Source organism: Suillus bovinus (genome assembly GCF_016758785.1).
Source record: "Suillus bovinus strain UH-Sbo-P2 chromosome Unknown EDB93scaffold_61, whole genome shotgun sequence".
NCBI classification, from domain to species: Eukaryota; Fungi; Basidiomycota; class Agaricomycetes; order Boletales; family Suillaceae; genus Suillus; species Suillus bovinus.
This window is the reverse complement of record NW_024542117.1, coordinates 52,342-78,779: the sequence shown is the minus strand read 5'-3', so window position 1 is coordinate 78,779 and position 26,438 is coordinate 52,342. Positions and strand designations below refer to the sequence as shown.

Sequence of the window (26,438 nt, the reverse complement as noted above, 5' to 3'; positions counted from 1 at the left end):
GTGCAGATTGTGTTGTGCTATAATGTGCGCTCTATTTCGCCTGCATCCCCCACAAGTGAGAGGATTGCCACAGCAAAGACATTGAGATCGGAGATGATTAGAACAGTTACGCGTTCACCATCTTACTTCATGTAAAGATGAGTCAGTTTTCATTGTTCTATCAAATTTAAACTGTGTCATATTACATCTATGCGAGTCTCAGGTACCCTGCAATTCTGCCAATAATGCTACGGCCGGCAAGCCGCTGATCTCGGGTCACCAGTGACCATGACCTTGAAGTTTCGAGTCTATGGTGGCTAGCCAGTTGCGTTTGCATTCTGCCCACCCCTCGATTTTGATCTCACTGCAAGTACCTGATGTCTGTTGAGTCAACTTTGAGTATGGTGTCGCAGGAGTTTGACCGGAGGAAGCTGGTTATTTAATTATACTTAAACGGCTCTTCGAGTCAGGCCATATAATCTTGCTCGGGTCTGGTTGTTATCGTACCATTTATAAGTATCGAATACCATAGATCTCACAGCTGCCACTGGCACAGCTTTCGAAGCGAATAGCCATGAGATTTGGGCGGGTCTTTCGTTAACGGACCACGCGTAATACAGTATATATATAAAGCCTTCATCCCAACGCACGAATATCAAATCATTCCTATATCCCTATCGTCATGGTCAAGGAAAGTCGAGTTGATGTGCTTATCATCGGTGCGGGTCCCTCGGGGCTTATGTGTGCCAATGCATTGGCCGGTGCTGGAGTGGACTTTAGAATCATCGACAACAGGTCCGTTGTTTAGAGTCTGGAGGAGTAGAGATGCGATGACTCACACATCAACCCAGGCCGGTTGGCGTGGCCGCCGGGCAAGCGGATGGCATACAGCCTAGGACGATCGAAGTTCTTCAAGTATGTCCCCCAACTTTAATGTAAAAGGAGCGATATATCCAATTCTTCCAGAGTTATGGTTTAGCAGAGCCTTTGTTGAAGGAAGGTGCCCAGATGCATCTCTGTGTAAGTCTCAGAACTTCTACCTGGCTCGATTTCTGCATAGTAATAATTGTGTAGGCCTTTTACAACCCTGGCCCAAATGGCGGCATCGAAGTATGTTTCTTGACCGCTCTGTTCTCTATTTGTTCAAACAAATGCTCCGTAGCGCACTGGCCGGGCTCCAGACGTGACAGCTCCAACGGCCCGTTTTCCCTTCAAGGTGTGTGTTGCATTATTCGGCTCATGAATCATGATCTGATTCCTACTGTCGGGCAGATCACGATCTCGCAAGCATCAATTGAAGCAGTGTTCCTCGAGTCCTTGAAGTCCCAAGGAATATCAGTCGACCGTCCGATCGTACCTTCTTCCCTAGAAATTTCACAAGATCCCGAAGAACTTCTGGATCCATCCTCATACCCTGCGAAGGTGCTCAAGATTCTAATTCCAACAAGACGTTACTTTTGACACATTGGCACAGGTGGTCTTGGACCACATAGGCCCTTCAGACAGTACTCCAGAACAGGAAATCGTCCATGCAAAGTTCGTTCTCGGTGCGGATGGTGAGACATACAACATCTTGAAATGCTCTTGTAGAACTGATGGTGCCCGCTGCTCAGGTGCACACTCGTGGGTTCGGAAAACCTTGGGTTTTACGATGGATGGAGAACAAACAGGTCGATTTGGATGTTCATTTGATACGAGATATTCTAATATGCGATGCTCATTTCAGATTACATATGGGGTGTGATCGACTTTATTCCAGACACCAACTTCCCAGACATTCGCAACCGTTCCGCAATCCACTCCAGTAATGGCTCATGTATGATTATACCCCGTGAAGGAGACAAAGTCCGGTTCTACCTGCAGATGCTGGACAAGGACGTCATGGATCCTGAAACGGGAAGAATCGACAAGCAAAAGGTGACCGCTGAGAACCTCATCAACGTATGTACCAACTCGATTGCCTTAAAGGACGACTAATACCTTTCTGAACAGACTGCTCGCAAAACATTCTACCCATACATAATCAACGAACCAAAAAAAGTGGACTGGTGTTCAATTTACATCAGTAAGGGCATTACACTGCCATCTTTGGGATTGTGAAGTTGAACAGTTGTCATTCCAGTCGGTCAACGTGTAGCTTCTAAGTTCTCTAAACATGAGCGCGTCTTCATCGCTGGTGACGCTTGCCACACGCATTCTCCGAAAGCAGGTGAGTGATGCGATGATCCAAGAAGATCAACGTGTCTAATTGTGTTGCAGGGCAGGGCATGAATGCGAGCATGAACGATACCCATAACCTTGGTAGGGATTTTCCTATTTCAGATAAAGTGGATTTCTTAGTCTGCAAACAGCGTGGAAGCTGGCACAAGTCCTGCGGGGTAGAGCGGATATTTCGCTTTTGAAGACCGTACGTTCGCGTATCATTTGTTCGTGTCAATGACTTACCACCTCTCAGTACGAGCTTGAGCGCCAGAAATATGCCCAAGATCTCATAAATTTCGATCGCGAGTTCTCCACTCTATTTTCTGGCAAACCGAGGACGTCGGAAAACGAGGATGGTGTTAGCCATGAAGAATTCTTGAGGTGAGTTATCTCAATGGCGTTTCACAGTAGTGTCTGGATTACGCTTTTCAGGGCTTTCCAGGCTTCTGGCGGCTTCAGCAGTGGTATCGGTGTCCATTACATGCCTTCAGCGATTGTCGAAACTATTCATCAAGGCTGCGCGCCAAACCTCATTATTGGCCAGCGGATGCTGCCCCAAATGTTTGTTCGTGCAGCGGACGCTCGTCCTGTTGAGATCCAGGACATGCTTCCCGCAGACACCCGCTTCAAGCTTCTGTTCTTCGTTGGCCTTTTGACATCGGAGCAGCTCACGAGGGTTCGAGGGCTCGCTGAGGAATTGCAACTCCCCACAAGTTTCCTACAAAAGTACGACTACCAAGCCCAGGGCAAGGCACAGTCGATGTTCGACATTATTTCAATAGCTGCTGGTCACAAGGATGATGTAAATTTCCTCGATCTTCCTCCAACGTTCAGGACACACTGGTCTCAGTGAGTTGTCGTACTTTCTTCTGTCTCACGGATACCAACATGTGATCATGCAGAGTCTTGATCGATGACACGGATGTGACAGGCCGCTTGGGTGGAGGCGCATATCCAAGATTCGGTATCGATGAGAAAGAAATAACGCTAGTAGTTGTTCGGCCTGACGGTTACGTCGGTATGGTCGCACCATCCACGGCGTTAGAAAGCGTGGATAAGTACTTCGGTTCTTTCCTGATAGGAAAAACCTTGAACCCGGAGGCGTAATGCCTTGCATCTCAACGTCACGTTCCTTGAAGGCGATTCGGATCTCATTTCATACATATCGTTGTAGCATATATTGCCAATAGAGTCTATAAGCGGAAGCAAGTCAGCTCATCAATTATAATGATTGAGTTGTGTACTTAGTTTTATGTCCATGGGCTTTGGACCATCAAGTTGGCAAATGCAAAAAAAGTTGGACTCCGTAAACATGGCGACTCCAACACCGCGCTGCAAGAGATAGTCAACTAATTTTTAGATAGGCTTGCTTTTAATGATGACCTCACCTTCAGTGACTCCCCAAACCTCAATGGGAGAAGCAATGGCACAACCAAAGTCCAAGTCTACCGAGGGTCAAAAAAAGTCATTTTTCATGTCCACTCCATTTTCTCACAACCATGCACGCACGAAAACTGTCAATATCGGTAAACCTCGACTGCAAATGAAGCAAACCTTGTTCCAAATTTCGAGATCCTGAAACAAATCACTGGATATCCTTTTATTCTTTCGTCACCGAACATCCAGCATTCCCGGGTCCGAAGCTAGCTCGGCAGGTCATTCTTCACGGGCGCGAGCAGGAATATCCTTGTGGCTGCAGGGTGTGGATAAGTGTACTAGTATGGTCAGACACGTAACTGTGCACCTTCGAGTTGTCAGTCCAATGATTGGATATCGTTAATAAAGAGGTGGATAGCTGGCAGTAGATCTCAGGTTATAGATGAGGTAGAAGAGATAGAAATTTGAGACGAACAAATTATATATATTGGATTTTACATATGACTCGGAAGAACTTCGTCGTCTGTACATCAATTATGTAAACCAAATAAATAAAAAATAATGGACAACTAAGTTCATGACCATGAGGAAGAAGATGATGATATTTGTGAAAATCAAATTTCGCAAGACAAAAAAGTTCCTTCCCTACAAGCTCGCTCACATGAGCGTCGGAAGCTTACACTTGGGGTAACAGGTTCAAGCGTCCTCGCAACGATATTTGCATCATTGAGGTGACGTGTAGATTCCAAACTAAAAGTACCATGTTTGTAAATGCATCTGATATTGACTGTATGATAGTACAGAGGACCTGTGATAAGTTAAAAAAAAAATAGAGAACATTTTATTTTTGGGGCAACATCCGAAGCAAACTCGTCGTGGAAACTAAGCAGCAGTCTTCATGAAAGACGCGAAATATGCGTCAAGCTCTTCAACACCATCCAGGGGCGCGATAGCTCCAACATAGCCATCGGGGCGAACAGCAATCAGTGCACCCTCGTGACCTACTCCATAATATGAGTAACCCTTCCCCCCGAAGCTACCTGTGACATCAATGTCATCGATAAACACCCTAAGAAGGCCCTTATCAATACCCCCACACATATCATAAATTAGATACTCACTTGGACCAATGAGAGCGAAGAAGCGTTGGGAACTGCAAGAAATTAAATCCTTCTTTCCGACCCTTGCTGATTGTGATGATGTCAAATCGTGGGTTCTCAGAGCCCTTGCTAGGAGTCAAGTAACGGTTTAGGAAGCTCTCGGGTTTCTGCATGATAGCAACCATCGACTTGACCCTCGCTTGTTGAAGTGGGTCACTGAAGTCACCAGTAAAAACGAGCAATTTGAAGCGGAAGTCCGCCGGAAGAAGGTCCTGGATCTCAACGGGCCCTGCGTCTGCAGCGCGGATGAATTTATATGGAGGGAAACGTTCGCCGATCGCTAGACCACTAGCCAGCCCTTGGTTTCTGTCGAGTATTGCAACCGAAGGGCCATAATGCACCCCAATGCCACTGGTGAAGGCTCCAAACTGTTTGAATATCCTACAACCCACCGAATCAGTAACAAGGCAACACTTTTGGTAGTATGATCTCACTCCATGAACTGTTCGGGCGCAACCCCATGACTGTTCTCCTCGGTCAAGGGCTTCCCAGAAAAAAGGGTGGAGTACATTTTATCAAATGCGATGAGGTCCAACGCGAACTTACGGCGCTCCGATTCGTACTAATGGCGATCGGTAAGCCCGTAGTCATATGATGGTGCAAGAACCTACTGTTGACAAAAGTGACGGATCTGCCCAACCACGAACCACTAAGGCAATTTTCCAAGCTATGAAAGCCCTTTAGCTTCGACAGATGCTGCAGGAAACAGAAAACACACCTAGATTGTGTGCATCGTTAATACTTGCGTTCATTCCTTGACCTGAATTACATTGTAAGCAGACCGATGGGGAAGGGCTAGATTTATGACACTTGCCTGCTTTCGGAGAGTGTGTATGGCAAGCATCGCCGGCGATAAGAACTCTGTTTTCAATGGAAAATCTTGAGGCCACTCGTTGCCCAACTTAAGGGAAGTGTCAAACAAACATTTCAAGGCAGGTGGGTCAGATACGTACTGATATATAGTGTCCACCACAAGAACCCAGTCGTCGGGCTAAGTTTGTAAGGGCTAAGCGATTTTCGGGCAACCTAAAGAGGATATTGATGATCGTTGGTCCATTAAACGGAAATAGCTTACTTCAAGCATCTCATCTGGACCCATTCTCTCCTTATCTACTCTACCTGTTGCTGGATTGATAATATCTTTGTTCTCTAGTTGCACGTATACGCGCAGGCGATCTTGTTCTCGAGGTACGAGAAGAACCGAGCCATTGTTGGAATGCACAAGGCACTTATTCCTAACATCCGGGAAGTCGGTATCAGGCACCATGTCCATGACACCCCAGATGAACTCTATCAATCGAGATTGAGCTGACTGGGAGCTCTGACCGATATAGAAACTCACCAGATTGTTCGCCATCCATGGAAATATCGAATTGTTTGCGGACCCATGAGTGAGCGCCTATAGGGGTAATGATCAGGTTGCCCAGATGAATGATGGACATCTTCGGAGCCCGGAACGCACCATCAGTTCCAACAACATATTTAGCATGGACGATCTCTTCTTGTGGTTGACCCTCAGGAACGTCTAGTCTTTGGAGCACGACGCGAACAGGATGCGATGCAGGATCCATCAACTCATTTTCGTCCTTGGAGATCTCTATCGAAGTTGGTATCGTTGACCACTCAACCTCGACACCGAGCGCTCTCATGGAATCCATAAAAATGGCTTGAATGGCTCCTTGATGAAGTGCACACTTCATTTCGTTCAGCTTCAAGTTATGTGATTTTTCACAAATAATGAGCACACCTCGAATGGGTATCTTGCAGACGGAGCTATTACATCCGGTGTTCGGCTGGTAAGCTGATGGACAACATTCACTGAATATTCATCGTTAATCATGAAAATTTACGAACTTTGATACCGCCGGACGAGGAAGGGTCATAGAAGGCCTGGGAAAAAATTAATTCAGTCGGCAAGTCCTTGTTGAAGGACTGCCAGCCCCTGTTGAAGGACATACCGCTTGGTGGACTTGGACAGATTCCTTCATGAGGCGCTCTGCAATGCCATAGCTCTGTTATGGAGCCTTAGTCAGTCGGCATCGAGTAAAGAAGTGATCTCACCTGGAAAACTTCAATAGTACGAGGTGCAACTCCATCAGCCTGACCGGCAGTTACTCCAACAGCCCTAGCAGAAGTTCAGGTAAGCAAGAAGGCTAGCAGACAACACCCGTACCTTTTTTCAACGATCCGAACATTTACTTTTGCATTTGCCAGAGCGTTCGCACACATGAGGCCAGCAGGGCCAGCCCCAATAACGAGAACATCGACTTCAGAGCGGGGTACGACGGGGACAGGCATTGAAAGTGAATCTACAACGGAGGAAATATTGAAATGTAGAGCGTCTTTATACGGGGAGTGCAAGTGCGGGAATTCATGTCCTTAACAGAAGAATGCTGGCGCCCGGACCTCCATGGCCCACGGGAAAGTGCACAATAATTGAGCATGATTGTAGTGTCACTAGCTAATAGTGCCAAGTCAGCTATTTGCGTAAATTGAGACTCCACCCACACCCACCGAAGTTATCTGAACGAGATACCGAAGGCCCGGAAATTAAAATGCAACTGTAGGTCACCATAGCCTCAAATGTCCAGAGTTTGTGAGAGCAGATAATTGCAAATGGCGGGAAGCAGGATATATATATGAGCCTATCTTCCCGTTCATACTGGAATCTCGGTTTGCGAATTGTCTGATAAGAGTACGTTAGCGATCAAATTTCTGTCTCCTGCACATGGCAATGCACCCGTAACTCGGAGACAGGTCTATTGAAGGGTTCCCTAAACGTGTAGTCGTTCATAATGATTTAGACGGGCACTTGAGAGCGGAGCTTGCGTCCCGCAGAGGCAGGTAGCTGCGATGTAGTCAGTCGCTGAGCTTTTACTAGGAACGAGTAAAGGAGCTGGTCGATCTGGCAAAAAAATCTTCAACTGAATTTTGGGTGATGCCCTCGCTGCTCCGGTTTTTCACGACCAAGTCCTCACCAACATGCTAGTCAATTACCCACCCGGCCGACCTAGTGACAGGCCATGAACAAACCGAGGGATTAGAAAATAGCGAGACCTGGCTTCAGCGAGACTATGTGATATTCTCACAGAAGTGTATGGTCCATGTGCACAAGATTGAACGTAGAATGCATGTGGTGAGTTTAGCCGCATGCAATAGGTTTTTTTTGGCACATCAATAGTCTTCTGCTGGTGCATTATCTCTTTCTTGATAAAGATGCCACTGCAACTCGAAGGGCCCGAGCACTTCCAGCCGCCTACTGGTAGATTGAGTCACAAGGACTAGCTGCGATTGCCGGCAGCCGCGTCAAATTCTAGAGATATTGAAAGTTCTCTGAGAACTCACCTAGATGAGTACATGTGTGCAGAAGTCTCCTTGACAATTTAGTATTCGAGCTAATTTAGCGAAAGGGAAGCATTGATAGTTTTCGACTTTCGAGCGGGTGAGAGAGCTTGACCAACGTCCAGTAGGAGTGCATGTGCAATTCTTGCCACATTGAGATAAAAGCCTCAAGTTGTTGTACGACACAAATTTGAAGTTGACACTAAGTGCCAAGAATCGAAATATAGATTTTCTCGAGACATGTGATCTTCATGTGACCACACGACATCACTCTCGTGATGACTAAACGCTTAAACGCACTGGCAGTACTATTGCCTGAACTCCCGTTTGGAAGATCCCTTTGCTGGCTCATCGCCACAGCCTACGCTCTTGCGAGGGCTCTCACGATCATCATCATGCTGGTTTGCATAACTTCAGGAATACTTTCCGGATAAACTTTCTGATTTCATTATCAGATTTTGGATTACATATCATCCTGCGAATAGAAACATCATTCTTATAGGCAGCTAAGACCGCCCAGGCTCCAGACCGTTCCTTTTATAAGTACAACACATTTGATGAGAGATTGGACTTGACATCAAATGATGTTCGAGTTCGAGATCCTTCCGTGAGATCAATCATCCAGATGGCATAAGGAATGACAACATAACAAGTGATCAGTACAAGTGCTTTAGCACACACAACAACCTTCTTCGAGAGTGACAGAGCAGTGAAAATTGTCGGTGTGACAGGCTTGTCGCGGCGCGCATAGATAATCCGACAAAACCCCCAAAACTCCATCGGAGATAACGCGGTAGGAAAGTCTAGGCTATACGGGGAAAGCCATGAGCCAGTCATCGGATGAGCCCGATGGGGTAAACACGTAGGTACCTACATCGAAGTGGAACAAGGGTCCCAACTACACTTCTCCATAGAGAATACATTGGGAATATTCATCTTTTTCGACTCCTTCTTCAGTCAGGAGAATATGCTGGACCTGATCACGAGTGGGTTCGTGTTGCAGCGTCATGGTGCGCGTGTACATACCTCATCAGGTGGGTTGAGACCGAACGAAGCGGCTCTCTCCCAACGCTCAAGACGTGACATGCCAACACACGGACCGTACTCGTAGGACCTAGAAGAAGCTCAAACATCGATCAAATTCCTTATCAGATGTCAGAAATTTGCATACATGTCAAATACGCGGAGTATCTGATGGATTTTATTCTGTCCTTCGGCATGAACTAAACATATGCTGCCGCTTTAACCTTGTGAAAGATCAAGAAACGCATATGGCTCACTCGGTTCAAGGTGGCCCATCTTTTCTCGCACGTACCCATAATGTTTGCGGTAGACCTTCGCCGAAACATCTAATGTTGGCTGTTCGTTCACGGGTTTGACAGCAGGAGGGTCCCGGTCATCCTTTAGCCTCTTGGCGGAACCGGATATCGATGCTCTCGTGGGTTTAGGAGCTCCACTTAGTTTCACAGTAGCTGGTGAATACTCCTCTTCCGAAGATATTTCCAGCACGACGGCGTCACTGTACTGTTCGTTGTTTACCTCCAAGTCTGTTGCATCTTCAGCTGCATGCTTTTCAATCAAAGGCGATGACCGTTGTGCTAGGGGAAGCCCCTTCGCCTTAGTAGTAGTGTGTGAGTTCGTGCGCTTGACAGCAAACGCCAAAGTGCCTTGTTTGAGAGCCGGAGCACTATTATTTCGTGAGCTTGTTCTCTTCGTGGATGACATTGTTGGATTTGGTTCGAATTTAAGAATAGTTCACAGGGGGGGCCGCAGTTGACGTTTTAGGATTCAAAATCCTGACTCGACATATACGTTGGGCCTACCGGTTCACCAACGGCCGACTAGCTCAGTTGGTTAGAGCGTCGTGCTAATAACGCGAAGGTCTTGGGTTCGATCCCCACGTTGGCCATAATTTTTGTCCCTCATTTGAACACCGCCAGGTCAGCAACGCAGATTCAATGGAGTCCTCAAGCTCAAGCCCGGTTTATCATAATAAATGATCTGTTTGGGTACGAGAGGCCTAGTACCCTTGACCAAATTGAAGTGTCACAGCTCAAACGATGTTTTTGCCTCAGAAATCCGAAGTTCAAGCTGGTCCCCGCGGAACTCTGCTAGTGCGATATATCTCAAATTTAGATCCGACCAAATCCAACACAAGCACGAAAATAATTTTCATATGATTGAGCCACTCAATGAAAGTCATGCTGCCTCCCCGAATGAAAATGGAAGCTGGTCCCTTGCCCTCCACTAAACCCTCCCCCTCCTGCGCCGCCAAACGGCCCTCCACTGAATCCACCCTGAAACTGACTAAATATCTCGGCCAGATCAGCCGTATTGAACGCTCCAGCACCGCCCATCCCACCCTCCGTTTGTCCATCCTCGTCTTCGCCCATGTCATAGCGTTCCCGACGTTGAGGGTCGCTGAGGACTGCGTGCGCTTCTACTACCAGTTTGAATTTCTCTTCGTCGCCTCCTTTGTCTGGGTGGTGTTTGAGGCTTTCGCGTCTATATGCTTTTTTGATCTCGAGTTCGGTGCAGTCTCTCGCGATGCCTGAGAGGTGCACGGTCACATCAACACCTATTTCTCCTTCTTGAAAAGAGGGGACGTACCGAGAATATTATAATAATCCTTCGTCTTACTCCTCTTAAGTGCAGCCTCCGCTTTCTTAAGTTCGCTCCTCAACGCCCTAACATCAGCGTCTACACCCTCAAACTCTGCTTGTTCCATCGACGCTCTGAAATCAGCGATTGCAGCATCGTATCTCTCGAGATGGAGATTAATGCGTGCGCGTGTGCGGAGGGCTTTGAAGGAGGTGGAGTAGAGTGCAAGAGAGGCTTCTGTGTCTAGGAGTGCTTCTTCGTATTTATCAAGCTGAGAATGATGTGAGAATGTGATACGAGTGAGGCGTTGCACAGGATGTACCTTTACGAGCGTCGTAGCGCGATTTGAGAGAAGGGTAGCGCGGATCTGTCCGCCTTTGCCCTCTTCTTCGATTTCGCCTATTCGCTGAAATGGAGTATGAGTATGAGCATGAGTTATCGGAGTGAGGAGGGACATACATCGAGCGCTTCTGTATATCGTGCGATTGCGTCTTGAAGTCTGCTACCCTTGAAGGCAGTGTTTCCTTCTTCCTTGAGACGTTCTACATCTTTTACGCGCTTGCGCAGGCGGTGGGCAGGCTCGTGTCCAGGATCGAGGCGAAGCGCCGAAGCCACGTGTTGTAGTGCTTGGGATAGCTTACCACTGAGAAAGAGCACGAGACCACGGAGTGTGAGTACTTCTGGGGAGTTGGGTTCTAATCGAAGAGCATCGCTGAAAGACTGTCAATGTCAAGAGATCTATGGTGGTAGGGTCAGACTCACTTTGCAGCAATGTTGGCAGCATCCCAGTTCCCTCTAGAGAGTTCGAGTTCGACTTTCCATAGCCGCCACTGAGTTGGTATCTCGCCGCCCTCAGCTTCGATGCTTTGTAGACATTTATCTAATGCGAGGCGTGCCATGCCCAATTCCTTGCGTGTACGGGAAGACTCAAAGGTACGCAAGTGAGCTTCTAGTTCGAGGACTTTGTCTTTCAGTTGTGCAGCAGCAATATTTGTAGGTTCGAGATCGAGGACAGAGCGTAGTGTTGTCAATGCAGGCTCCGATAAACCGAGTGCGAATTGACATCGTGCGAGACGGATGAGAGTCTTTGATGATGGTTCTAAGGATTGAAGTGTGGCTGCTTGTTGGCAGTCTGATAGTGCGGGACGAAAACGCTTTAAGGCCATGTAAGAGGCTGCACGATTAGTGAGATATGATGGTTCTGTTGGCTTGATATCTGGGAGAGGATATTTCTATGAGTTGCGAAAGAAGGAGATGTTATTATTTTACCGATAGCTTTGGTATATAGTTCGATAGCTTCTGTATATTGTTTTGCTTTGAAGGCTACATTACCTTGCTCTTTTACGTCATCTGCAGAAGGGCCCTTGGGGACGGAGGGTGAAGGAGGCCTAGGCTCGGTAGGAGGTGGATTGTTGCTAATCAAGGATGGTCAACTGCAAATGAATGAATTGAATTCATTGATCATACTTTGCGCCATTTGCATTAGCAGCAGCAGCCTGAGCCTGCTTTTTCTTCGCTTGAGTCTTCTTCTTGGTCATAGTTGTCTTGACTTGTTACAAGGAAAATTTGAATAAGGTCGAGAGAGTATTAAGTCACGTGTCAAGTCCATGTCTTGACCATGATCACTAACATGCCAATAGTATCACCACCAACGCCAGCTCCTTCACCTCGTCCGATACCCCAGTACAATCCTTCATCCGAATTCTCAACTCTGTTAGGTCCCGCCTCACGTAAACAATACCTCATATCAATACTCCATGAATGTTCCCCAGCAGAACTACGCTTCCTCTCCCAAACAATCACGCCCATGCTCAAACGTGATGTCCTGACAGAACTACCAGCAGAACTCGCACTCCATATCCTATCTTATGTTGACGACCCATGCACTCTCGCACGCGCAAGTCAAGTCTCTAAACGCTGGCACGACCTGGTCGCGGATGACTGGCTCTGGAAGGTCTTATGCGATACATATAGCTTCAGAGCAGATACAGAAGACAAATCTGCTACCAGTCTATTCCAAGATGACGAATCTTTGGACGAGATCGACAAATTCGCTTCAAGCTCAATAGACTCGTGGCTAACAGCACGAGATCGACTCAAACGCCAAGAACTTACTTCCGTGTCCCACTGGGGTCCATACTTCTCAGACAATCTTTTACATCCTAGAACTCAATTTTCTCATCAGCAATATTTTAGGCGTGCTTATGGTACAAGTACGTCGCTCCATACCACACGCGTGTCCTTACTAATTAAATTACCAAGTGCTCAATCTGAGAAAGGGCGGTAATATTCTCCGCGCTCACCGCATGCCAATCCCAACACCAGATAGTGGTGTAGTCACATCCGTAGCCCTTGACACAGAATGGGTAGTCGTCGGCCTAGCAAACTCAAAGATCCATCTATTCAGCGCAATTACAGGCGTACTCAGCCGAACACTCATGGGTCATGAACTAGGCGTATGGGCAGTCCATCTCGTCTGCCGCGGGGGCCATTGGGGTCGCGGAGACATGGATGAAGATGGATACCCAGACGACGCAGATGATCCAGTGGTACCCGCAGCCCTGAAAACAGCACTCGGCATTGACAGGCGCAGGCGAATGCGATCCCCAGCGAGCATCGGAGACGACTCTGCTAAGCCGAGCGATATTTGCTGTATAAGCGAAGGATGGGGCCAGCCAAACTCTATCATTGTCAGTGCTAGCTGCGACAAGACGCTTCGCGTTTGGGATGCCACATCTGGGTATGTTCCTGCGTTCGTCTGGTTCTGGCTATGTGCTTATGGGCGCTTAGACACTGCATTTACGTTCTTCGCGGGCATACTGCCACTGTCAGGTGCGCCCGGGTACTACACAACCGTCCGATCGCAGTGACAGGTTCTCGAGACTCTACTCTCCGTGTATGGAACATCCAAAAGGGGGTCATGCTCCGTGTACTTCACGGCCACAGCGCGAGCGTGAGATGTCTCGATGTATGTGGGAACAAGGTCGTCAGTGGTAGTTACGACACTACGTGTCGAGTCAGTCTTATTTCCAGAGCGTTGTGGACATGATTCAATTTTGATAATTTATAGATATGGGACGTCGACACAGGTGAATGCATACGAGTCCTCCGAGGCCACAGCCATCAAATATACTCCATTGCAATCGATGGCAACTTCGTCGCTTCAGGGGGCATGGACACCGTCGTCAGAGTATGGGATGCAACCACAGGGTATGTCCCCTCCCTTCTTAACACTCTCATATTCACCCATTCATCCACAACAGAAACTGTATTGCCCAACTCACAGGCCACACTGCCCTAGTCTGCCAACTTCAACTCAGCACCTCCACCAACCTCCTCGCCACAGGCGGCTCCGATGGCCGAGTCATCACCTTTTCTCTTCGCTCATTCACTGCCCTGCAACGTCTCGCTGCACATGACAGCAGCGTCACCTCTCTCCAATTCGATGCCAACTTCCTCATCACGGGCGGAAACGACGGCCGCATACGGGTGTTTGAGACGCAGACCGGGGTTTGGGTGCGCGATCTGAGTGAGCGGTGTGAGAGCGTGTGGAAGGTGCTTTATAAGAAGGGAGTGTGTGCGGTTATGTGTAAGAGGGCAGGGAAGACTGTTATGGAGATTTGGACTTTTAAGCCGAAGGAACGATGATTTATTATTCGATGTAGAAATGATGTACGATGGTGTAATTGTGTGGATCATTACCACTAGGAATTAATTATAATATTGGTTTCAGTTTTGGTTTTAGTTTGGTCGACGACCAAAAAGTTATGGCCAACGTGGGGATCGAACCCAAGACCTTCGCGTTATTAGCACGACGCTCTAACCAACTGAGCTAGTCGGCCGTTGGTAAACCGGTAGGCCCAACGTATATGTCGAGTCAGGATTTTGAATCCTAAAACGTCAACTCCCCCCCCTGTGAACTATTCTTAAATTCGAACCAAATCCAACAATGTCCTCCACGAAGAGAACAAGCTCACGAAATAATAGTGCTCCGGCCTTCAAACAAGGCACTTTGGCGTTTGCTGTCAAGCGCACGAACTCACACACTACTACTAAGGCGAAGGGGCTTCCCCTAGCAAATTTGCACCACGATGGATTTGAACTCACACTGGTGTCACGTGCTGGCTTGAGAAAGGCTGGAGCATTTTGTATCAAGCTTGTGAAGCCGCAATCAAAATATATCTGTCACTTCCCTATTCGCATTCGCGATCACCTTTTCCTTTGTTTCAGTTGGTCTTCCCAAACTTCTTGCCAGCAGCAGGTTGTGTTGGATGTACAGCTTGTTCCAGTGATGGAGTAAGCAGTCGAGGGCTCACTTTTGTCGTCGCGACAATGAACATCATGAGCGAGGTTTTGAATCAGGTCCATGTATTCCAATAGAGACTCAACAACGGCTACACTTCCAGTATTTACATGAGGTCGCTCAGCGCTGCCATTTCAGATCCCCCACTCTCCTTGATACCAATCTCCCAGTCTAAAACGCAAGGCATACGTCAGTCAGTGCAAATGTTCTTTTTTGGGGAGGACAGAAGTACTCACAGCTGTAGATGATTGTGACAGCCATCAGAATTCCCGTTCCACTTCCGATAGCGCCCATGAGATCAGCGGCAACAGAAAGCAAGCCAAGAATAGCGCCTCCGAATGCAGCAGCGGTAGGGATAACGCGCTTCAGTTCCTTGTACATCGAACCCTCACGATGACCAGCCATGACCATTTGTTGGTCCTTGAGCTGTTTTGCGATTTCGCGTGGACCACTACCAGACACCTCGATCCAAGTTTTTGAGAAGAGTGCACAAGCAGAAACTACGAATGTGATGTAAAGGAATGTGTGTATGGGGTCCAGGAAAACTTCTTTGATGGTGTGTGGGGGTGACATGTAGTATGCGAGCCCACCTATGGCGCGAAGTTGGGGAGAGTCTTCTAGAGGCTGCGATATACTTTTAGTGCCTATTAAAACCATAAATCATGGATAACCAACCTCCCAGACGCCGAGAATCTTGACCAAGATATTGGAGGGAAAGCGCGTTGCGAGCATTTGCGACACAATGAACACGTTTGATACAAGTGCGCTCTGGAGCATGATGGGCATGTTGCTAGTATAGAACAACTTGACGGGATAACTGCCGCGCTGACCACGGAATCTGTTGCTCTTGACGGGGATCTCAATGCGGAAGCCTTGCATATAGATGACAGCGGCAAACACGATGACAGTCGCAAGGAGGTTCATAATGTTTGGGAGTCTATCACGCCAGAACGCCTCGCGGAGAGCACGTCCCTTGTCATTCCACGTGAAGAGCAAGTGGAAAAGTGCGACGATTGCACCTTCAAACTCAGGGCCACGACCGGTGTTAACAGTTGTAGGTGAGAAGGCCTTCCAGATGATGGATTCGCAGATGTTGGTCGCAATGAAAAGGGAGATACCGGACCCGAGACCGTAACCCTTCTGGAGGAGCTCGTCAAGGAGAATAACGATGAGGGCAGCAGCGACAAGCTGAATGATGAGCAGAAGGCAAACACCAGCACCAAGATCACGTGGTTGCCCGTAAAGACCTGTCAAGACGTATACGGTAGCATGACCGAGTGAAATGATCAAAGCAAATACTGAAACAAGCATCTGTCAGTAAGGTTCGGAAAGCGACCGAGTGACACGTACATTTTTGTGCACCGCTAAACAGTGCCCGGTCTTCCTTCAAGCTGAAGTCGACCTCAATTAAATTTGCGCCAGCCAATAGTTGCATGATCATTCCGGATGTGACAATAGGGCTTATACCGAGCTCCATGAGTGTTCCACGGTTGGAAGCGAGGATGACACGCATCCAATAAAGAGGATCAGACGAATCTGAAGACATGATGCCATATAATGGTACTTGAGAGCAGACCAAGAAAATGAGGAGTGTAACGGCGGTCCATAGCAGCTTTTGGTTGAAAGGAACCTTGAAAACGAAAGAAGCTGGTGAGTTTTGCGTATCATAACCTACAAATGCATGCACAGCACGTACTTTGCGATCAGGCGAAGAAACCTCTGGCAGGAGTGGAAGGAATGGTCGGACGAGGTTCAAAAACCGAACTGTATGCACCTATAGTCAGTACCAGTCGAATAATAGACTTTCTGTTTGAGGCTTACAACCGCTCATCGTAGCTTGAAGTCCAGGAGCGGACAAGTGAAGAAGAAGTTTGTGATTTTGCGGGACTTAATGCAAACCGAAACTCCTTACGTGGCACATGACAAACAGTCACAAATACGTGACATGGAACCAAATCCTGATACATACACCCCGCGCCAGTTTCAACACCACCTTCAATTTACAATTCATTATATAGAATGTTGTTTTCTCTCGCCTGCTTTAAGCTACGCAGACTTTCGGGCGTCGTGACCTCGGACGGCTTGCCAAACAAAGGCTGTCTCTGGCCAGTTCTCTCTCACTTTTATCATCAGTGGTCCAACGTTCCATAGAATACTTACTCAGTCAATTACACAGGCAAAATAAACAGACATCATCAGTAGGACAATTGTTCTCAGGGCCAAAAGTCCAGCTACGTGTGTGCCAGCCAAATACTCAACAAGGCAACAGGACTTCCACCGCTACCGAAGTGGTCTTGTCCAATCGCGTTGAGGACTCTGATGGATGGACGAGGCTCTTATCTGCATCTCGCACGTTCAGCACCATCACAGGTACATCGTCTAAGCTGTGGAGATTGATCACTGTTTTTTAATGTCCTTGCGGCAGATCAGGCATGTTTTTGATAGTGTGACATTTCTTTCGAAACTCCCTACTCGCCTAGCGCTCGATATGCGTCGACTGTTTTGTCAACACGCTCTCCTCAGCAATAGTTGGAGAGTCCACCTAAGCTGTGGTGTCACTCATGGATAACCGTATTAAATGTGTCATGGACAAAAATTTATGTCCTTGATGTTAACAGATTCTTTCTTTTCCTATTGATTTTTTTCGTTTGCGTTATCGGTATGGAATCAGCCATGCAATATGAAGTTACGTACTACTAGGCGGTATGTCATCTTCTGGGTATACGCGTCAGACTATAATTGACTAGTGTTCGCGAGTCGAGACTATCCTGCTGACTTCCCCATATCAGGTGCGATGGTCGGTCCGATCGTAACACTCGGTTGTGTCCACCTGAATGTGACTTCGACTTCAATGTTGAATGTTGAACGGTGAGTGCCAGAACGTCCAAACAATGATATGCTCACTAAGACGCGAAGATTTTGGTTTGGGCACTACTGTGATTGCATACTAAACAGACTTAACATGTAAGCAGAACCACGTCTCGACTCTCTAAAAAGCTTATGATTCTGTGCACCGCGTCAATAAGTACTGAGGTAATCTCAATTAAGTCTTTTAGATCGCGAGATGGAAATGCATGACAAACACTCAATCAGACCTCTCCCATACATCAGTGTCTAGACTGTGTACATATGGGCAGCCTGGTTTGTGGTGTCGTGACAGGACGGTACAGAACTAGACTCCAGATACTGACTGTATCAACGCCCAGGGATGTTGGTCACAGCAATATTAGTCCAGTCGCTGACGAGACGTACATAACAGACCAATGTACATTGAAGTGCCTGAGAACCAGACCGTGGAAAGTACTTGATCCCATGGTGACACAGCCCTAACATGCAGTGTAGCAAGGCGCCTGCAACCACAGCATGCAAAACTGACCCAAATAACAGGTCTCTTTCTCACCTTCACCTCGTATCTTTGCTTCTCCATTCTTGACTTTGCGCAGTGTTTCACTGTCCAGTGCGTTCGTACAACCCGACATCCTTTATCGATCAAGGTCATGCCACACGAAGAGGCCGAGTCAAGCACGTCGACGAGAAGGGGAGAAGCGCTCATGCACTCACCGATATATGGGACGAGCGTGAAGAATCCACCACCATATGGTGCACAGCACCGTCAGGATGCACTTTGGGAAGGTGAGCAGCTCCGTCGTGATGCCCACTAGCTTACTCAATTAGAAGCAGGCGGGAATGAAGGCGCTTCCTCCTAACTGGCAATCAGTTTAAGATTACGTCGGATGGTGAAACACAATATCAAGAGCACACGCTCCGATGGTCCTCATGGAACCGACCTTTACCGGGAGTGCGACTAGGTGAAGGGATGAGATTGCAACAAGGAGCGACGAACTCACTGTTGAACATAGATTATCCTGGATATCTCGTTGTTCCCGGATGCGAATAGGCACATCTCACCACTGGGTCGGTCCTACTTCGTCAACCACAATACTCGGACCACATCGTGGAAGAAACCCAAGCCAGAACGTCCAGCAGGAAGCTTGAAGCCGGAGTGCGTCATCGAGGGTCACTCTAAATGCATATGGAGCCTTGCCTACTTGTGTACCAGTGGCGATATAGTGAGCGCGTCTGATGATAGTTCGATTCGTCAGTGGAAAAGAGATGGAGAGCCAGTAGGAAAGCCGTTGAATAGCGATGGGAGAGTGATAGCCTCAATGGCAGTCTCCCCGGACGAAACGATGATCGTATGCGGAAGTTCAGATGGCAGACTGCGGTTGTGGGATATAAAGGAGGGCAAGGATGATTGGGGATCCATGGGAGGGGCATGATGCTGCAGTGAGGTGCCTTGATTGGTCTCGCAATGCGCTGGAGATAGCAAGTGGATCTGAAAGATGGCACCATACGACGCTGGAACCCGGATACTGGTCGACAAATAGCATCACCTATGGAGACCAGTCATGGATGGGTTGAAGCCGTCAAATATGCTCCACAAGGCGACAAATTTGCAAGTGGCGGCTCGGATATGGTGATCCGGGTGTGGTCAAAGGACGGCAAGCTGCTTATCGAGATCAAGGGACTTGACAACTGGGTGATGTCATTGTATTGGTCCAAGGACGGCGCACATATATTCTCCGGGTCAGCCGATTGTACCATCCGAAAATGGCGGGCGATCGATGGACAGGAACTCGCTGTTTTTCGTGGTCACACCATTGCCGTCGTATCCCTCTGTCTTACTCCCGACGAAAGCTACATTGTTAGCGCATCGTATGACTACTCCATTCGCATCTGGGATCTCAAGACCAATCAAGCAGTCAAAGATCCACTCTTGCACGATGACAAAGTCCTCGCTGTTGCCGTGTCTCCAGATGGAAAATACATTGCCAGTGCTGGAGTAGACAAAAAAATCTATGTATGGAACCTAGAGGCGGCACTCAAAGTTGTGGTATGTATGTGTTTTCTTGCTTGATTTTCCTGCCTAGTTAATGGTTTTTGGCGATTTAGGGTGTGGATACAGAGCTCAAGGCAAGTCATCTCGGCGGCTCTTTCGCACTACATCTCACTTTTTGCTAGGGACATCCAGTCCAACCGAGAGTTGTGCGGCAACCAATCGTGAGGAACTCGTATTTTCTCATATGTTTCGCTACATTCTTAACGTCCATTCTCTATTTCAAACAACAGCCCAATACCAGAGGCTCGGCGAAATATGTTAGTAGAATTTTTTCAGATTTTTTCATTCCTCAACTTCTGCTAATTTGGCTTTGATACAGGGCAATGATTTCTTCGGCAATGGTTCAAATCGCGCAGCTTCGCCTCCGAGTCCATCTTTTCCTCATTGGCGCAGTTGGTTTGGTTCCCTCCAGTCCAGTGCAAAACCTAGAGATACGCTCCCACCATCCCCTCGCCAATCCAGACATCGGAATTTCAACTTACTTCCCATAAGAAAGTCAAGCCGCACCGTCGATGTGCCTCTGGCTCAAGATGAAAATGTGGGTGGCTTGCCTTTGCTCTCTTTTTATCCCATTAAAACATAACACAGAGATATGGCATTGTCCCTGAAACCGAAGCCGAAGCAGCCGCAGCTATGCAACGCACGAACGGCAACGAGGCTGGCAATTCAATGCAATCAGGTCAGCCACCAGGGGCACAAGCATCTCAAACACAATCAATCCAAACACAAGCACAAGGCCCAACTGATGGAGCGGAGGACATTGTGTGTGGAGTGAACTGCTGCGGATTTTTCATTGGTCTTCGTCGTCCTCCTTCGCATCAGTCATGAAGGATGGAAGATGTGTGGCACGCGCACCCTCAATTCGGCTCTCTTTTTCCGCACATCCATGTCTCACCCGTCTCATGTCCAATATTCGTCGCTGTTACTGTCACCTACGCACTTGGATCTCGCTTTGTGCACCTCCTTCCCTTGCGCCGCTCTTCCCGGATGTGCGCCACTTGCTGACAACACCGCTAAGGAAGTTGGCTGAGTCGTTTTCTAGAATGCAGTTCTTGGTGGTGCAATGGTCTTCTGCTTCTGCGCAGGGGAACTTGACGTTCGCTGGAAAGGCGAAGGATTTCCGTCGATGAGTTATCCTACCCTCACTCCTTCGTGAATAACAGCGCTCCGATTAGCAACATTGTAGCTCCAAACGATTATGCACTTTATCATGCTTTCCTATACTGAGAATTTAGTATACATACAGAATTTCCCTTCGACCAACTTTCATCTCCCGCAGCACAAACAGTCGAGACCTCATAGCGCTGTATTATTAACTTTGCAAATGCATTCATGTTCGAGTTCGTACAGAGTCATCAGATTACTGCGTATCTCGCTCAAGGTAACCTACTTGCGCTATCAATCGCATTAGCCATCCAACTCATGTTCGGGCGATTGAATGCGTATCTACAAGACATGTACGTCACCCCGTCCCCATCAGAAACATGCACTCACCGCTCGTAACTGACTAGATACAACTCTCAAATCTTCTTGAACGCAGGATGCTCAAAAAGCGTCCCCAACCAAGCTTCGAATTTGGTTCCTCGTGGCATTTCAAGCCTGTGGTAGTGTTTCAATACATCAATCGCTCTGAATATCACTGCTCCATCACGGCATCAAGGCAACCGTCACACATCTATCAATTCGTCCCGACCTTGATCAACTACGGAAGGCAAGGATGAGCAGCGGGACAACAACAAATCGAAAATACACGTACGAGTTCATGGCATCACACATACTGAGCAATGGCCTGATAATTGGGGCATGGATACGAAAGGAGGACAGTTGATGAAGATTGTTGACGGGTAGAGTCTGCAGAGATGCACAGTCAGCCTGCCCCTACTCTTCATTTAAGCCAATCGGAATTTCACTGTAGCAGGGAGTCCAGACACACCGGAAGTTTAGAGCATCTTGGAGACACTTGCAGTATACGAGCAATGAAATACCAGCCGCTCCTGAAGGAGCGCATATTCATACGTGCAAACCCGTCAGCCAATTACGTTACACGAGCGAATATTTATTATAAGGAATGCTTGACAACCTTCTAATTCATTGGGTGAAAATGCGAGACTGTCATTCTCGGACCACAGGGTTCGAGAGCACATGCAAGCATACTAGCCCAGAAGTGAACCGTCATCAGATTTAAACCACTATCCCTAGCCTGATCAACATTGACTCAGCTATCATCCAGATTGCTTCTGCGGTCCAGAAGTCCCACAACTCCGTTCTAGTTCTTCATTCCTAAGGCGCAATGTGGCAGCTTCCACAGCCCTTATCCGACGGTCTTCCATGGTATCGTTACCTCGAAGGCCTGTTCCTCCCAGAACATGAATAAGTGCCTCTACTTCTTCATCCGACGACGGCTGATAGGTATCTCGTAAATCAGAAAGTTCATGTGTTCCTATTCTTGCTGCAGCCTCAAATTCTGCAACCTCGCGGTTGAGCTGAGAATTCAGCTCTTTAAACTAGCATTACAAGACCGTGATGTGAATAGGGTATTAGAAACTAGAGGTTGCGACTCACATCATTGTTATGTTCGCCCCACACATTGTGAGCCAGCTCATGGCACAACACGCGCCTGACCTCCAAGTACGGACGAAACCCATCATATGTATCAAGCCGTATTCGCAGCTTGATGGTAGCTCCACTCCCGACATTAAGACCCAGAAGTCCCGGATGCTCATGTGGTGCAAGCTCGGTAAGCAAGCCCACAGAAAAATGATGCTTCTGCATGACATGTAGGACTGCAGGGTCCTTTGAAAGCGTCGTGAGACACTCCGTCGCTGTTTCAGGTCGCGGCAAATGACTGAGCGGTTCTATACGGTGAAAGCGGTACTGGTGTGAAGAAGTAGACGATGATCCTGTCGAACGAAGCTAATTGCCTCTCGTCGTGATTGATGGCCTTGATGATAAGAACGAATATCAGGACATACCTTGACCTGTGGCTTCAGCATCCTCTCTCTAAGGATTCGCTCTTTCTTCTGATGTGCCGAGTCAGCTGCATTCAGCTGCCCGAGTTCTTCTGCTGTCGAGCCAAGCATCTGCACTTTGATGCCATTGCGAAGACCTGCTTGGACGATCGTGGGTTCTGGATCTGAGTCCTCCTGTCGATGCTGAAATTTCTTTCCTCTATAAATGAGTTTCTGTAATGATGGTGGAACAGAAGTGAGGAGCTCGAGACGGGAGTGGAGAACAGAAAGGGGGGCGTCATTGGGGAGGGAAACAGTGTGTGATGTCCCACGAAAGGTAATGGTCATCGTGATATCTTCATGGGACATAGTTTCATTCGGTTATCTGGTGATAGTTGTTGGTCAAGCTGCAATCAGGCCGACGGGACCAGCCTGCTCAAGCTGACTAAAAGCGCTGAAGTTGCACAGGCTACCGGCGCCGAATTCAAACTGCTTGCCGGTCACCGGTCACTGCCTCACTGGGAAAACGAAAGGGCACAACACGTGAACGAGCAGTAGTAGGTATCGACTCTCGAGTCCTCTAAAAAATAAATCATATTAGGCCGCAATTTACACCTAGCTATGAAATACAAGCTAAATATGTACTAATAATTTGTGGACATGATGGTACATAGTTACACAAAACCATTGGGCCCTGGACTACTTGCTCCCATGAGATATCAAGGAAGATTGTTGAGACAAGAGTCTGAGCGAAGAACTTCACTTGACCCCTGTCTCAATTTGGAACATCATACCCTTCTATCCATCTCGTGCTGCTCCAATTGCGGTGGCGAAGTCCAACAGACGCAATCCTCGAATGTCGTACTGACACGCACACAGTTGTCGTTGGCATGCGTTTCCCAAATGTTAATGATAAGACGTGGGACGATGATATATGGTGCCGTGTCGTAGAACAACAGTATGAAATTCATCACCACCATCTGCGCATGCCTGCATTAAAGCACATCTCTTTAGAATCACGGAAGATCATACCGGAATGTTGGCCCACAATATCGCCGTGAAGATCTGAATTGTCAAATTCCTAGTGTGACTCGATGAATACTTTCAGAGAACACAACAGACGAAGGATGACTTACAGGATAAAGTATATCACATGATATCGGACGATCAAGACTATATAGATGTTAGGCTTCATTCTAATTTCCTTCCGTTCCTTCAGGTGCTTTACGAGGACGGCAATGGCGAGAAAAACCAGCAAAATATCATAGCATATGGCGGGGATGGAAGTATATATCGCGAACATAGGCCTGATGTGGAAGAAAGCCGTGCAGTACTTGATGTTCGGGGTTATTATTATTTCTTGCACTGCGCACTAAAGGATCAGCTTGCACAGAATTCGATCAAAGTAGAAACTCACTTGAGATCGCTGAGGGTCGACTCCATAGATATACATCCATCGCTATATAGAGCGCGACGATAGGTAGCAACAACCCCAGTAGAACATAAAGTATGGGCTTGGATTGGTTGTATAGGGCGTATAGACGCCAAATGAGAATGACTGCAAATGGGAAATGGGTACGCGCAAAGGTGTGAGAATGTAGGTATACAGTGATTGTGACTTACCTTTCGTCAAGCAAGAATATACGGAAATACCCCATTGCATAAACAGGAACGTACCATAGCCTATTTCAAATTTTACGATGGGCAAAGCTAGTTTCAGTTGAATACGATGCACTCACAACTAAACAGGAGGTCAGCAGAGCACGTTTACTGTGAAATGAACTTGTGACGTACGACTGAATGAGGGTCAACCTAGAATTAAAGAAAGAATCGATAGACTCACTGCTTCAGACATATAGAATAAACCTCCCCCTGGCGCTAATTAGTAAATGATGGCTCAGTTGGTATACATCACATACAGAGGCCGGAAATTCTAGACCGTCAGCGTCAACATATGTAAAGGATACAACCACTGTGACGTACATTGCAACCAAAAGGCCGAAATATCGAACCTGACATAACAACACAGATGGGAAACCATGAAGCACTTTGGGAGGTTGGAGCTCACAGCAAGGTACAGACACGACATCATTGACCACGGTCTTCCCTGCATATACAGTCAGTTCCGGATCTTGATTACGTCGGGGTTGAGCTCTAACCCAAACAAACGTGACCTACGATGGTATGATCATGAGCAATCGACGAAGAAAAAACAAGCTCGTTACCTCTTTATCGAACTGAAGTACTAGATAACATTACGCTCAACTGTGCTGCAAGATTCATGAAAGCTACTGACTGCACTCATAAGATACCATGGTAATGACTGCAACTGGAAACGACGAAGGTCAGCACAATGATTTATTTCCAACAAGGCTGACATACTTGACATCTTGTTATTCCAGTCAAGAGCATAGAGAGATTCTTCTAGTCCCGACATGAAACTGTGCAGATCAAATGGCGAATTCAAAGAGTGAGGGATGGGCTGATGGTCATCAACGTACAATACTTATAGGACAGGCCCAATCTTGTTAAAATGTAAGGGCTGTGAACTTGTGGTGTCCTAATGAAAATCGTACAACATCGCGTCGAGCTTCCGCCGCCGCCACCGCCCTTTCCATTTGATGTCCTGAACGAAAAGGTCCAATGGGATGGTGGAGATTATATCGATGATTACATGGCTGACAACTTGTTACCGGTGGCTATAAGCATATAACTGCTTCAAGTTGAACTGTCGAACCTTCTTGCTTAGGTGACAAAGGGGTACTACTTTGTCTACCCCGATATGTGCTGGGGAACATCAAATAAGGTCCTAAGTACATCCATATAACTTTGACAAATAAGCGAAGCATTTGCAGACCCTTTATATATATGTTGTCAAATGTCCGCATGGAAAAGTGATCAGACATGGTTACTTGAATGCTTTTGAGGAAGACAACCGCGAGTGGGGAAGTAGTACCCTATCTGACATCTGATATGAGTAACCTGAACAGAAATGACGGCCTGACCCTCAAGGTGGGAGCGGCCGGGGGAGCAGGAGAGCGGCAATAGGGAGGGAGCTCGAGAGGGGTGAGTCGTGAGTCATGAGTGTAAGTAAATGACAATCCTCTTAGGTACTATTGGCTACCACAACTTCGGTAGTCAGACTGGTCGATCTCGGAGTGATTTGGCAGGCGAAGCGAGGAGTTTGAATTTGGCAGATGCCGGTATGCCGCTTTGGGTATCATTACTTGTCAACTTTCGTCTGTACCGTGAAAAGTACAGTATCCTCTCAAATACAACAGTACATCGCGCCAGAGCACTAATAAATGATTAGGGCAACATGTCTCGAGAAAGTAATGACATGAGGCATCTGAGCTGGAACAATTTTGGACGCTGTGATCCTTGGGAAAGAAGATCGAGTCACGAGAAAGCCTCGAGAACTTGCTGATGTTGTGTCATTGAGAGGGCACTCGTAAAGTCCGTTGGAGATTCTCAATTTTTTCTCAAGCAGCGAGCGATAAAGGTCGTACAGAAATCATTCAATCTGAGCGAGAGCAGACGCATAACTTGTACGATCGGAACTACCTTCAGCACAACCGGCACCTATCAAACTTCAAACTCCTCGCTCCGCCCTGCCACGCCACTCC

General features: G+C 47.5%; 8 protein-coding genes and 2 non-coding genes across 10 annotated transcripts; 3 read left to right on the top strand and 7 right to left on the bottom strand.

Annotated features, from left to right (window-relative positions):
* Window positions 1-661: 661 nt before the first annotated feature.
* On the top strand, window positions 662-3,427 carry EDB93DRAFT_1302019 (FAD binding domain-containing protein; the record flags this gene model as incomplete). The annotated part of the gene is made up of 16 exons (XM_041454698.1): window positions 662-774; window positions 831-894; window positions 946-999; window positions 1,054-1,089; window positions 1,142-1,195; window positions 1,252-1,401; window positions 1,454-1,535; window positions 1,593-1,649; window positions 1,706-1,920; window positions 1,972-2,044; window positions 2,102-2,188; window positions 2,239-2,280; window positions 2,331-2,386; window positions 2,435-2,562; window positions 2,614-3,030; window positions 3,084-3,427. The coding sequence occupies 16 exons, from the start codon at window positions 662-664 to the stop codon at window positions 3,286-3,288; spliced, it is 1,833 nt and encodes a 610-aa protein (XP_041304414.1). The 3' UTR covers window positions 3,289-3,427.
* Window positions 3,428-4,366: 939 nt separating this feature from the next.
* EDB93DRAFT_758606 (FAD binding domain-containing protein) lies at window positions 4,367-7,388 on the bottom strand. Its single transcript, XM_041457351.1, has 16 exons — window positions 7,233-7,388; window positions 6,892-7,179; window positions 6,780-6,843; window positions 6,677-6,730; window positions 6,573-6,608; window positions 6,466-6,519; window positions 6,181-6,412; window positions 6,061-6,117; window positions 5,794-6,008; window positions 5,672-5,744; window positions 5,533-5,619; window positions 5,437-5,478; window positions 5,330-5,385; window positions 5,153-5,280; window positions 4,680-5,099; window positions 4,367-4,627 (listed from the first exon to the last, which is right to left on the bottom strand). Exons 2-16 carry the CDS (start codon window positions 7,014-7,016, stop codon window positions 4,441-4,443), a joined length of 1,830 nt encoding a protein of 609 aa, XP_041304413.1. The 5' UTR covers window positions 7,017-7,179; window positions 7,233-7,388; the 3' UTR covers window positions 4,367-4,440.
* Window positions 7,389-8,491: 1,103 nt separating this feature from the next.
* EDB93DRAFT_1166897 (DNA polymerase delta, subunit 4-domain-containing protein) lies at window positions 8,492-9,798 on the bottom strand. Its single transcript, XM_041450221.1, has 5 exons — window positions 9,341-9,798; window positions 9,232-9,283; window positions 9,087-9,174; window positions 8,935-9,036; window positions 8,492-8,868 (listed from the first exon to the last, which is right to left on the bottom strand). The coding sequence occupies exons 1-4, from the start codon at window positions 9,783-9,785 to the stop codon at window positions 8,959-8,961; spliced, it is 663 nt and encodes a 220-aa protein (XP_041304412.1). The 5' UTR covers window positions 9,786-9,798; the 3' UTR covers window positions 8,492-8,868; window positions 8,935-8,958.
* A 97-nt stretch (window positions 9,799-9,895) lies between these two features.
* Window positions 9,896-9,969, top strand: EDB93DRAFT_t91. The gene has a single exon. It is a non-coding gene; the product is annotated as a tRNA-Ile (tRNA).
* Window positions 9,970-10,172: 203 nt separating this feature from the next.
* Window positions 10,173-12,245, bottom strand: EDB93DRAFT_1166893 (uncharacterized protein). The gene is made up of 7 exons (XM_041450220.1): window positions 12,129-12,245; window positions 11,931-12,076; window positions 11,424-11,877; window positions 11,121-11,373; window positions 10,984-11,067; window positions 10,671-10,932; window positions 10,173-10,611 (listed from the first exon to the last, which is right to left on the bottom strand). Exons 1-7 carry the CDS (start codon window positions 12,197-12,199, stop codon window positions 10,250-10,252), a joined length of 1,632 nt encoding a protein of 543 aa, XP_041304411.1. The 5' UTR covers window positions 12,200-12,245; the 3' UTR covers window positions 10,173-10,249.
* A 25-nt stretch (window positions 12,246-12,270) lies between these two features.
* On the top strand, window positions 12,271-14,393 carry EDB93DRAFT_1166891 (WD40-repeat-containing domain protein). Its single transcript, XM_041450219.1, has 5 exons — window positions 12,271-12,874; window positions 12,924-13,401; window positions 13,452-13,677; window positions 13,732-13,871; window positions 13,925-14,393. The coding sequence occupies exons 1-5, from the start codon at window positions 12,280-12,282 to the stop codon at window positions 14,307-14,309; spliced, it is 1,824 nt and encodes a 607-aa protein (XP_041304410.1). The 5' UTR covers window positions 12,271-12,279; the 3' UTR covers window positions 14,310-14,393.
* A 36-nt stretch (window positions 14,394-14,429) lies between these two features.
* On the bottom strand, window positions 14,430-14,503 carry EDB93DRAFT_t90. The gene has a single exon. It is a non-coding gene; the product is annotated as a tRNA-Ile (tRNA).
* A 505-nt stretch (window positions 14,504-15,008) lies between these two features.
* Window positions 15,009-16,834, bottom strand: EDB93DRAFT_1166888 (SecY subunit domain-containing protein). The gene is made up of 6 exons (XM_041450218.1): window positions 16,786-16,834; window positions 16,661-16,728; window positions 16,315-16,594; window positions 15,640-16,262; window positions 15,201-15,588; window positions 15,009-15,135 (listed from the first exon to the last, which is right to left on the bottom strand). Exons 1-6 carry the CDS (start codon window positions 16,793-16,795, stop codon window positions 15,071-15,073), a joined length of 1,434 nt encoding a protein of 477 aa, XP_041304409.1. The 5' UTR covers window positions 16,796-16,834; the 3' UTR covers window positions 15,009-15,070.
* A 5,031-nt stretch (window positions 16,835-21,865) lies between these two features.
* On the bottom strand, window positions 21,866-23,334 carry EDB93DRAFT_758367 (WLM-domain-containing protein). Its single transcript, XM_041457350.1, has 3 exons — window positions 22,837-23,334; window positions 22,427-22,777; window positions 21,866-22,368 (listed from the first exon to the last, which is right to left on the bottom strand). Exons 1-3 carry the CDS (start codon window positions 23,179-23,181, stop codon window positions 22,087-22,089), a joined length of 978 nt encoding a protein of 325 aa, XP_041304408.1. The 5' UTR covers window positions 23,182-23,334; the 3' UTR covers window positions 21,866-22,086.
* Window positions 23,335-23,387: 53 nt separating this feature from the next.
* EDB93DRAFT_758245 (uncharacterized protein) lies at window positions 23,388-25,451 on the bottom strand. The gene is made up of 14 exons (XM_041457349.1): window positions 25,314-25,451; window positions 25,195-25,253; window positions 25,109-25,141; window positions 25,038-25,057; window positions 24,972-24,986; window positions 24,881-24,919; window positions 24,796-24,824; window positions 24,732-24,745; window positions 24,652-24,684; window positions 24,436-24,495; window positions 24,230-24,370; window positions 23,949-24,177; window positions 23,845-23,893; window positions 23,388-23,792 (listed from the first exon to the last, which is right to left on the bottom strand). The coding sequence occupies exons 2-14, from the start codon at window positions 25,247-25,249 to the stop codon at window positions 23,601-23,603; spliced, it is 909 nt and encodes a 302-aa protein (XP_041304407.1). The 5' UTR covers window positions 25,250-25,253; window positions 25,314-25,451; the 3' UTR covers window positions 23,388-23,600.
* Between the last annotated feature and the right edge of the window lie 987 nt (window positions 25,452-26,438).